The sequence below is a fragment of the Ambystoma mexicanum genome, chromosome 2q (genome assembly GCF_040938575.1).
Source record: "Ambystoma mexicanum isolate Mex_15411 chromosome 2q, UKY_AmexF1_1, whole genome shotgun sequence".
Taxonomy (NCBI): domain Eukaryota; kingdom Metazoa; phylum Chordata; class Amphibia; order Caudata; family Ambystomatidae; genus Ambystoma; species Ambystoma mexicanum.
Window position 1 is genome coordinate 399790194 of NC_090924.1, and position 10268 is coordinate 399800461.

The window sequence follows — 10268 nt, forward strand, 5'->3', positions numbered from 1 at the left end:
TTTCCCCACATTAAATTTTCTTTTTGGTAGGGGGAAAGTCTTTTTTTCTGCTCTAGGCCATTATGCTTAGTCTCATTAGGTGAGTTAGATTTCATAAAGATCACAAAGGGCTGTGTTTCCACTGAGAATTGTATTTTGATTGGGATGTGCAAGGCTACACTATTATTAGGTTTTGTTTTAGTAGGCTAGGTTTCCTGGAAGCCTTCCGTGGGCTCTTGTGTTATTGGATCCTTTTGTCTTTGCCTATTTTGTGAAGAGTCTCTATTTCGAGTGCATCTGGATCCTGAGTCTACACTTTCTTCTACTGTCGCCCTGGTGTTAATGTTTAGGTTCATCTTGTTTTCCGTCCTTTGAGCATCACTCAAGTTTAGCAAAGGGGGTCATTTGAACGATGGATCCTGTACACGTTCTGGTTGGGGTAGGTTAGAACAGACTCCCATTTTTCCGTGTCATTTCCATTTTTTTCTCCAATCGTTTTGCTTCCGAGGTCCCATAAGAGTTTGAATTTGACTTGGCTGAAGGGAAGTAATAAAGGCTTCGATGTAGATTACTTTCGAGTGAACCATAGCAAGAGTGGCTTGGGCTTTGAAGCTCTCTTGCATGGCTTCATACCATTTTAAGAACAGTGCAAGAGAAATTGTCAATGATGACATTAAACAGTTGTGAATGTTAATGTTAGTAGCCGTTAGTGGATTTGGGTTGGCCTGATGATTTCTTGGAGAAAAGACTGAGTCTTCTAAAGTTGTGGAGGAAGGAAGCCATCTAATCCTTTCCATCTCTATACAATCTGTGTATTGGTCTGATGTTAAGGATGGTGGATGACAGCTGAGCCTTTCCTCGAAGATCCTTGTTAGACAAGTTTATATGTAATGTTTGATCCTCGCAGATGTATTATTATTATTTTTTTTAATAGGACTTTGTCAACTCTTCATCTTCGGAGTTTCCAGGAGAGAGTTTCTTATTCCCTCCTTCCACTTTTGATCGGAAAGGGTCCTTGCCAGTAACATTTTAATATATGCCATGTCTTGCGCCAATTTATGGGCCATGAGGGATGAATTAGATTTGGACTCAATGCCCACCAGAGCATAGTCTTCATTCAGTGGTGGGTGAAGGAAGGGGTTAGTCCCAAGGGAGGGGGGTAGGATCTTTCATTTTGGTCAAAGGAGTGGTCAAGGTATGTTCATTTGCTTTAAGGTTTTCCAGCGATTGTACCGCGACGATCTCTGGATCGTTTTTATCTCAAGTATTTGTGCATCGGTCAGATCCAAGGTAGACGATCTCTCTCCCTTTTCGGTTATGAGATGTAAGTTTGTGCCACATTTTCTAATCCCTCCTGTTAGATTTAAGACCATACCTTAAAGGGGACTTGTTCTTTTTTAGGACTTACCCCGCCACATTCTGTGCCTTCTATTTTGTCTTCTTTACATGTTTGTGCATCTTGGAGATCCTTTATGTCATAATAGGGGTGGGGTTCATTGGTATGTGCCATCTGGTGCAGGTTTGTCGGCCTCAGTGTGGGGCTTTGCTGTGTACTTTTTAAGTTAAATTTCCCTTGTGCAAAGCATTTAGTCTGTCTTCTGGTATGCGCAGGAGTCGGGCATCCCACTCCCTCGCGACCCGACATTTTGTTGTGCCTGTGCAGAAATGATAAATCAAGTTCCCCGCTGTCACCTCGTTATAACCCACAGGAAGCAACCAGTGAATATCCGGGCATTATACAAGCCTCTTGGAGGCTCCTAGAGCTGGACTCGCCTACTGTAATTTAGGGTGGTTTACTGGTGAGAGCTCACAGTTAACTCTACTGGCGAAAGCTGCAGAGCTGCTGAGCCTCTCCCTGTCACGCTTTCACACTTCGTAGCACCCCAACCCACAAGGCACTTTTGGGGTGACCCCGCCCCCAGTTACTCCCCTCCAACAACCTTCTTCTTACCCCACCTTCAGTGTTCACCTTGGATGATAGAAATGGAAAAAGCTCTTCCTTCATCAGTAATGCGCAGCGTGCGCCACGTTCTCTGCTGCAGCTCTACTGCGTTCGGTGGGCGTCATGCACTGAATGCAGCGGTAGCTTTGGGGGGGCTCCAATTGGGCTTCCAATTAGGCTCTCACCTCACAGCCACTGCCTAATAAAACTGCAGGATGAAAAATGCAACTGCAACTAATTAGCAGTGAGGACCTTCTGGATCTTCTGCGTCAAGCCGCACTGGATACTGGAACGGAACTCACCTTCAGCCACTTCCGACGTAATAAAATTGTTCTTTTATAATGCACTTAATACCGGAGACCAGTTTCTAAGCGCAAGGCGGGCTTCGAACCTCTGCTGCTAGGCGTTGTCTTGCTTCCAAGACAGCGTTGCTCCTGAGCTATCCTCCATGCCAGCAATTGCTGTAAAGTAAAAATCTCCAAGTAAGGCCATCACAAATGCATCCAATGTGATAGAAGGTAAAGCAGCCTTGAATAGATTCCACCATGTTGGTGGCATTGTCGTGCACAGCTCTTCAACAAAATGGGGAAGGAAGCTGGAAGGTTAGCGAGGGTGATGCACATGCAAACTCATAGCTGTGTAGTGCAGGCAGAAAGAACACGTTTCCTGTGTGGTGGTAGGATTCAAAGTGGTTTGTGCCAGTGACTCTTTGTTGTAGGTTTTATTCAGTGGTAGGAGAACCCAAAAATCTACTAGCTGCCAGTGATTCGACACCGGGAGAATCAGTATGTAATAGGGCTGAAGATTTTAGGAATTAATCTAAAGAGTTCAGATTAGATTTGCAATGGTTAGGGAACGTGGCCGGCGATGAAATAAGATGGCCGCATAGTTGATGAGCTCGCCGACGGAGCGGTATTAACAGGGCATTTGTAAAGTTACAATGTATCACAGTGAATTCCAATGAAGAAGCAATGAATAATTGACTTGCTTAACACCCCTGGTGATCCCTGGGGGAATCTCCATGAAGTTGAATTATTGCCTGTAAAGCCCTTAGAAGTATAGGTGGGCTGGGCCTGAAGCAGGGAAGTCTCATGATTAGGACACCAGCTGAATGACAAAGCACGTTGGAAAAGGCGTGTCTTATATAGGGGAAAATTCATTTTCTTCACAACACAGGCCCTGTGTATAAATAAAGCCTAGGAAGGTCTAAATACCAAAGAAAAAAGGTACTTTCAACTCCCCCCTTATACAGTACACTAACTTATTTAATATCTAACTGTTCTGAAAACTACTGACTGAAAGCCAACACTTAAATTCATATGGCTAATACCTCTGTGTAGAACTACTGGTTACTCTATTACACCGTTTTGATGCATGACAAAGCTATTGCTGGAGGAGGCACTCTCTGGAGATTAACTGCTGTCAAACTAAGTCTCTTTATTGTCACTTCCTCGGCTGCATAATCATTTCTTACTACTACTGATATTGCCAGAGGGTAGTGGAGAACACAGCATTGGCAGCAAGCTGAGGAGTGAGCGTGACTTGCCTACAGAAGTCTGGTGAAAGGATAGGTTGTCTTCAATGAAATAATACAGGAAAGTCGCCTCCTCTGAGGTTATAAACTCACATCTCACTTTACGAGACTACACAGCTTCCGTTTTCTCTTTAGGCCGCTCTTGCCCGACACTGTGTAGCGAAAGACGACAATTCAATATATAATCATCCACCAGCTCAATTTCTTCACTGTGTTTGATACCCTAATCGCTATAATGGCTGCCCAAAATGCTTCTACAGCTTTATCTTCCATCAACAACTGTATGGAAAAGATACTTCAAGAACTCTCGTCCATTCAAACATCCATCTCCGTTTGGGACACAAGAACCTTGGGTATGCAGGATGATTGAAATGGATTTAAATGCGATATGAAAACTATCAACTCCAGATTAACAGAGATGGAAGAGCGTGTTTCTTTTACTGAAGACAGAATGGAAGGTCTAGAACAAATGCACAGCACAATTCAGCACTTTGAAGTGGAAGTAAGACAGAAACAGGAGGGATAACATAAGAATGTACGGGGTGTCCGAAAATATCAAACTAAATGACCCCATTAAATTCCTCACTGATTGGCTTCCAAAAATGTTAAATCTCACCTTCACGCCTCCTCTCGAATTTCAACACGCTCACAGAATTAAACCTCGATTCTCCTGACATAATAACTCGCCCAGACTTTTTACGACATCAACAAGCTCGGCTAATTCTCCTGACGGCAAAGAAAATGTCACCTCTCACTTTCCAAGGAAACAAGATATTTATCTCCCCTGACTTTTCCAAATCCACACAAGATAAAAGAAGACGATTCTTGGACCTAAGACCAGCACTGAAAAAACTGGATATTAAATATGGTTTGCTTGAACCCGCAAGAATGCTGATACTCCTCCAGGAGGCATTACGAAAGAATATTGCATTACGAAAGAATATTTGAACCCTGCCCCGTGCATCGACTTCCAAAAATCATAATTATTCCAATCAACCTCCTCAACTGGCCCACAATCTACAGGTGTGGGAAAAAAAATCTAATCCGGTAAACTCTACCACTCCAGGAGTAGATCTGAACTCAACCCATCTGCCAAGGTGTTTCACAGCCGTGAAAAACAAAGGGATAAATCCAGGTCTCAGATTAAACATACTGGGTCACTCCAACTTTATGAAGGTTTAATTCCTCCCTTCACTAGTCCTGGTTTACTTTTGCTCATATGTTGTTCTTATCTTCTTATCAATAGTGAGCCCAATCTTGTCATACATATAGATTTAACTCCGTCTGCCTCATTAATGCAATGTGTGCCGTCTTGCTATCTTCTACAGCAGCTCCTAACAGATTCCTGTTTGGTTTCCATTTCAAATTCAGGATCACTCATTTCTTTATGTTCTCTTGTACGATTGTTACCATTTTTAGAATCAAATATTTGTTTGTTCTGGTTGTCACCTCTCCTCATGCGTTTTCCTTACCCTGCTCTCGTCTGTATTATATCAAATATATTGTTATATCAGAGGGGCTAACTATCATTGTATACAAACTGACTCCAATCATTACGACCTTATTCTTTCTATTTCCTTTTATCAAGCGCCTTATGTCCTTTTTTATTTTTTTAATATCACTACATAACGCCTTAGAGCTAGGAGTATTAAAGTCTTATCTTGGAATGTTTAAGGGCTTAACAACCCTATTAAAAGGAAAATAATCCTTAGCCATCTAGGGAAAAGTAACCCGGACATTGCATGTATTCAGGAAATGCACCTAGATTCGATAGAAGAAAATAATAAATTGATTAAATTTTGGGTCAAACATGCCTTTTTTGCACTTGCAGTTGATAAGAAGGGTGAGTTAGTATCCTCACATAAAAAAACGTCCTTTCAGTTAATTGATCAGCAACATGATTCTTGGGACGATGGTCTATTATTGACTCCATTGTAGCGGTCAAAATTCTTAATATCTACGGCCCCAATACTCCTGACCCATCATTTTGGAGCCATTTAAAACACACTATTTTCAGCAAAAATTCTGATTGTCTCATTAATTGCGGGGATTTGCAACCAAATTTGTGATTTTACCCTAGACGTAAATCCCAATCCAAACCTATCAATACAAAATCACACAAACAATTCCTCAATTTTATAGAAGATCTTGCCCTTGTTGATACTTGCCGCTTCTGCCATCCAGAGGCGAAAGAATATACCTTTTTCTCCCCCACACACAAATCACTTTCAAAAATAGATCATATATTTATAAACTTCCCTCTTCCACCCAAAATTCTTAATTCTGCAATTGGCCCCATTATTTCTGATCATGCCCCTGTGTTTACTGTCCTGGATTGGGATCCCTTGCCTTTCCATTCATCCACATGAAGATTTAACTCCTTTTCAATGAATGACCCAGATTGTATCGAACAAATGAATATCTTTATTACTGAATTCTTTACCCTTAATAATCCCCTTGATACATCTATACATAACAATTGGGATGCCTTTAAAGCCACTTTGTGTGGATTCATTATACGCTATGCATCCTTTAAGAAAAACAAAATGAAAAGTTCTCCCAAGACCTTATTTGCTTGCTCCATCAAGTCATTAGAACAAGCATACTTCAATAATCCCACAGAGCACTCCTTCAAATCCCTTCTTGCAAAACGTATAGAATTCAACAAATATCGCACAAATAAAGCCTGCTCCTCTTTAGTAAGATTCAAAGCTACATTTGATGGCGGATCCAATAAATCGGGTAAATTGTTAGCCACTTATCTAAAAAGGAAACAAATGTAATAACTTCAGTAGTTAACTAACAAAATATCAGAGTTTCTAATTCACAACAAATTAATGACGCATTTTTTGAGTTTTACTCCCAACTTTACTGAGCAGATGAAACAATGCTCAACGACAATATTCTTAAATATCTCAGCTCTAATAAAAAGATCAATGAACACCCAATAGACCTTTCATTCCTTGATAACCCGATTTTGTTGCAAGAAATACATAAAGCTATTTTAGATCTTAAAATTAGTAAAGCCCCTGGGCCAGATGGTTTTCCTATAGATTTTTATTGTTCCTTTTCATCCCTACTATCTCCTAAACTTCTCGAACCGTAAAATCATTTTCTTGTCTCAGGCTCTAGCACAGGCTCTTTTGGAGAAGCCCTTCTTATTTTATTTCCCAAACCAGACAAAGAACCCTCTTTGGTTAAAAAATACTATCCCATCTCACTAATTATTCAGATTCCAAAATCTTAGCCAAAATAATTGCCTGACATCTGGATGGTATTATGCATAAACTAATTAACGTTAACCAAACAGGCTTCATTAAAGGAAGGTTTGCCTCATCCAATACAATAATTATTTTCAATACTCTTATACATGCGCAAGATTCTACTGATCCTCTTTTCCTCCTTGCTCTAGATGCTGATATAGTCTCTTGGCCTTTTTCTTTTTCAATATCTCTTACTGCACGGATTCAGCCCTACCTTTATCAAATGAATGTCACTTCTAAACTCATCCCCCTCAACCAGGAATTTCAATAATAACACCTTCACTAAAGCTTTTCCCATCTCACAGGACTGTCCACTGTCCCCACTCCTTTTTGTTTTAGCTTTAGAACCTTTACTCCAAAGTATTACCATCAATGATGGCAAGGTATCACGATTAAAGATTTTACTTTTAAGTTCACTGCTTATGCGGACGATATTCTACTTTACTTATCAGATCCCAACTTTTCCCTCCCATCACTTATGTCTACCATAGATCAATTTGCTTGCGTCTCTGGATATAAATTGAACGGACGAGGAAGAGTGAAGTAATGCCAGTTACTTTTTGAAAATGCAATCACATTTTTTATGCTGCACATCGTAAGCTTTCCCTTCCCTATCTTTACTATGTATGACAGAGACTTACAAGTCGCCTGAACATTTTCTGCTATGTTGAAATGGCCCCCAATACTAACATTCACGTCGTACTCTGCATTGGCCACAATAACAAAAACAAAATCCCTTTCTTTAGGGATACCGGCATCCTCATTCCACATAGTCAATTTTATTTTAGGGCCTAAGTCACAGCTCTCCATGATTCAGCACCACATCACTATTAAGACACACCACCAATGTGTGCTCCAAGACCGCATTAACCAGAGGGTACAGGCACTGCAATCCCAGGGCTGTCATCCACATCAAATAGCCAGAGGAGCCCCCCTTATCCTCCATTCAGTCTCCCGCTCCTCTTTTTTAAAAGAGCATTGCTCCACACAGCGTCAGAGCCACTAGACTAGACCCTGAGAAGAGCACCAAATAAAGTCCTGTTGCAGTGGCAACTAGGTTCCATAAGAACAAAGTCTACGCCTGTACCTGAATATCATACGCAGTTTTACACATGCAGAGTGAGGGGCAATTTGCACACAATCTCACTACTAAACACTGATCTGTAAACCTTCAATCTACACTGAAGCTCCCTTCACAGAAGGGTGTCTCTTGACACCAGTCATCTTCAACAAACACTGGCCAGTGTCCAGTCCTACTTCTCCAGCTTTCTACGCACAATCAAATCCTGGACAACTGCTACTTGTAGTTGTGCGTTGCTCAACTATAAGTAAACATCACAGGCCGTCAAACCTCAAAATGCAAAGCTAATACCAGGATTCGATGAACAACTGAAGCATAACTAGTGGCATGAGAACTCGAGTCATTGTGAGTAGCAAAACTTACAAGATAGCAAATGACACGGCTTTAACAAATAACGGGTTCCAAATCCAGGATTGGCAGGCGTGTGCCGTGCCCTCATATTTGCATTGAAACCTCAAGTTTCCCAGTTACATGTGTAAGAAAGCCATTCAGTGCCAATTTTGTTTTCCTTGGAATGTGTAGTGCTTAATTAAAACATGAGGGCAAAGTCCCAGAATTCACCTGTTACTGTTTCATGTTTGCAAATAAATGAGTGGTCACCCTACTGCACCTTCATGTCATTATCCAGCTGTTAGTTGAAGGTCTCATATGTGCTGAGCGAGTAAATTAACGGACGAATACACACCTGTCGGACACTGCCTCCAGCTCCACCTTCTTGTCACTGTGCAGCAGTTGCGTCACATAGTGCCGGATCAGACCCACGAAGAAAGTGATGAAGACTATTGGGAGCACCACCCACAGCCTGATATTGGAGTCGAGGAGCAGCTCAATGGACGCCATTGTGCCCTTTTAACGCTTGTTGCTGCCCTGGAACGTTGCAACAGCTTTGGGACTTTTTCCCTAGTCCTTTGAATGCCACTGTGACCTCGCGCACAACACAACCCCCGCTAAGGATGTAATTAGGTCCGACTTTCGACTAATGCGCTGTTCTGGACATTCCTCTTTAGAAAGTAAGTAACTTAAGTTTATATGCGCGCTGGCGTCGCACTTTCTAGCGATCGTCGCTAGGGTATAATTGTAGAGTAGTTTACTGCATATTTAGGGGAAAGGGGTTTCTGTGCGAATATCTTCCACCCAACCCTAGGCGAGGGAGTCCTGCTTTGAAAAGTCCTGTGGGACAAGCACCAACTGGGAACACGACGTGCACTAAAAGCAAGCAGTAACTCTATGCACCGGAAATAGTCCCCATTCAGCTGCCGGAAGTATTAGGAAAACCTCCGGGTAGGCAGGGTCAAGAGAGGCTGCCTGGCATCCGCATGGTAAATGTTGTTTGTTTCTTGTGTAGTGTGCAAACGCAAAGCGCAGCAGGGTTCCTTCGAGGTCAGGTCACCCCCGGGCTGTACCATCCTGTGTGGTCGCTCTAAAAAAAAAAAGGTGAAAACAAGCCGCAGAAGCAAGGGGAACATACAGTGGTCTTAAAATGCTCTTAAAGTTCAAGGCAATCCCCCGCCCCAGGTAGCGTGGGAGCGAAGGGAAGAAAGTGGTTAGCGACAGTGGTCACTGCTACCTATGCTCGGCTTGCTACGCGTGACGTAACGTTTGTGAATGAGTGGTCATTGTTTTTGGAGGCTGCTTGTCACTAAGTTACTGGGAGTGGGCAAACTACTATTCGAGCCACGAAAGTCACATAGCTCTCAACTCACACGCTTTTGGCGGGTGCCACCCGCCTTGTAAAGGGCGAATAACCCGCGAAGCCTTCTGCACGCCCATTCTTTCCAATGGGCGTTTCATCCGCCAAAAACAAAATCGGGTGATTTCACCCGCCTTTGCAGCACAAATGGTTGAGAGCTATGAAGTCAGAATCGTTGTTTGGTACTGATGTGTGACTGCTGCCTCTCGCTTCCCTCATTTGATTACTTGTCTTTTCTTTCACTGCTTCATTGTTTAGCCCTGTTCTGCCTCACTTTATACTCCCATGACGGTTCATCCCTCACGGTCTAAACTCTTTTGCACACGTTTCCTTGCCCCGTGCAATTCGGGAGTTGCTTGTCCATTCCTGGTTTTAACTTTGAATTCAGGGTTTTACCCCAGGGCTACAAGTTCCAGAATGTAAAGTCACAACTAGTGCTGAAATAATTGAATGGCAACGAAACCTACCTTTGGCAGGTGGGGGGGCTAAGTGGTGATGAGAGGGGTGACTTCAGAAAATAGGCTGGCCATACTTGGAGGCTACGCCCCCTATGTGGTGTGTGGGTGGGGACCAACAATCAAATAGTATATTTTAAAGCGTAATATGCAGAGAGGCGATGGAAGTCTTTCTTGAAAGTAGCAGCTTTAAAGATTTACTGTGTTTGTTCAAGTACATTTTTTCTGAAGAAACACAGTAATACTTTAACACCACCAGTTTTGGGAAAAGGCTTTCCTCGCCTCTCTGCCTAACAAAATGTAAGTGCACTTAGGCTAAAATTT

General features: G+C 42.3%; 1 protein-coding gene across 1 annotated transcript in view; it reads right to left on the minus strand.

Annotated features, from left to right (window-relative positions):
* The window catches only part of LOC138569443 (ER membrane protein complex subunit 3-like), a 243048-nt gene extending 233703 nt beyond the window's left edge, over positions 1-9345 (minus strand). Inside the window, exon 1 of the mRNA XM_069647416.1 lies at positions 8485-9345. Coding sequence (XP_069503517.1) covers positions 8485-8639 — 155 coding nt within the window. The 5' untranslated portion in view covers positions 8640-9345. The remainder of the gene's footprint in view (positions 1-8484) is intronic.
* Between the last annotated feature and the right edge of the window lie 923 nt (positions 9346-10268).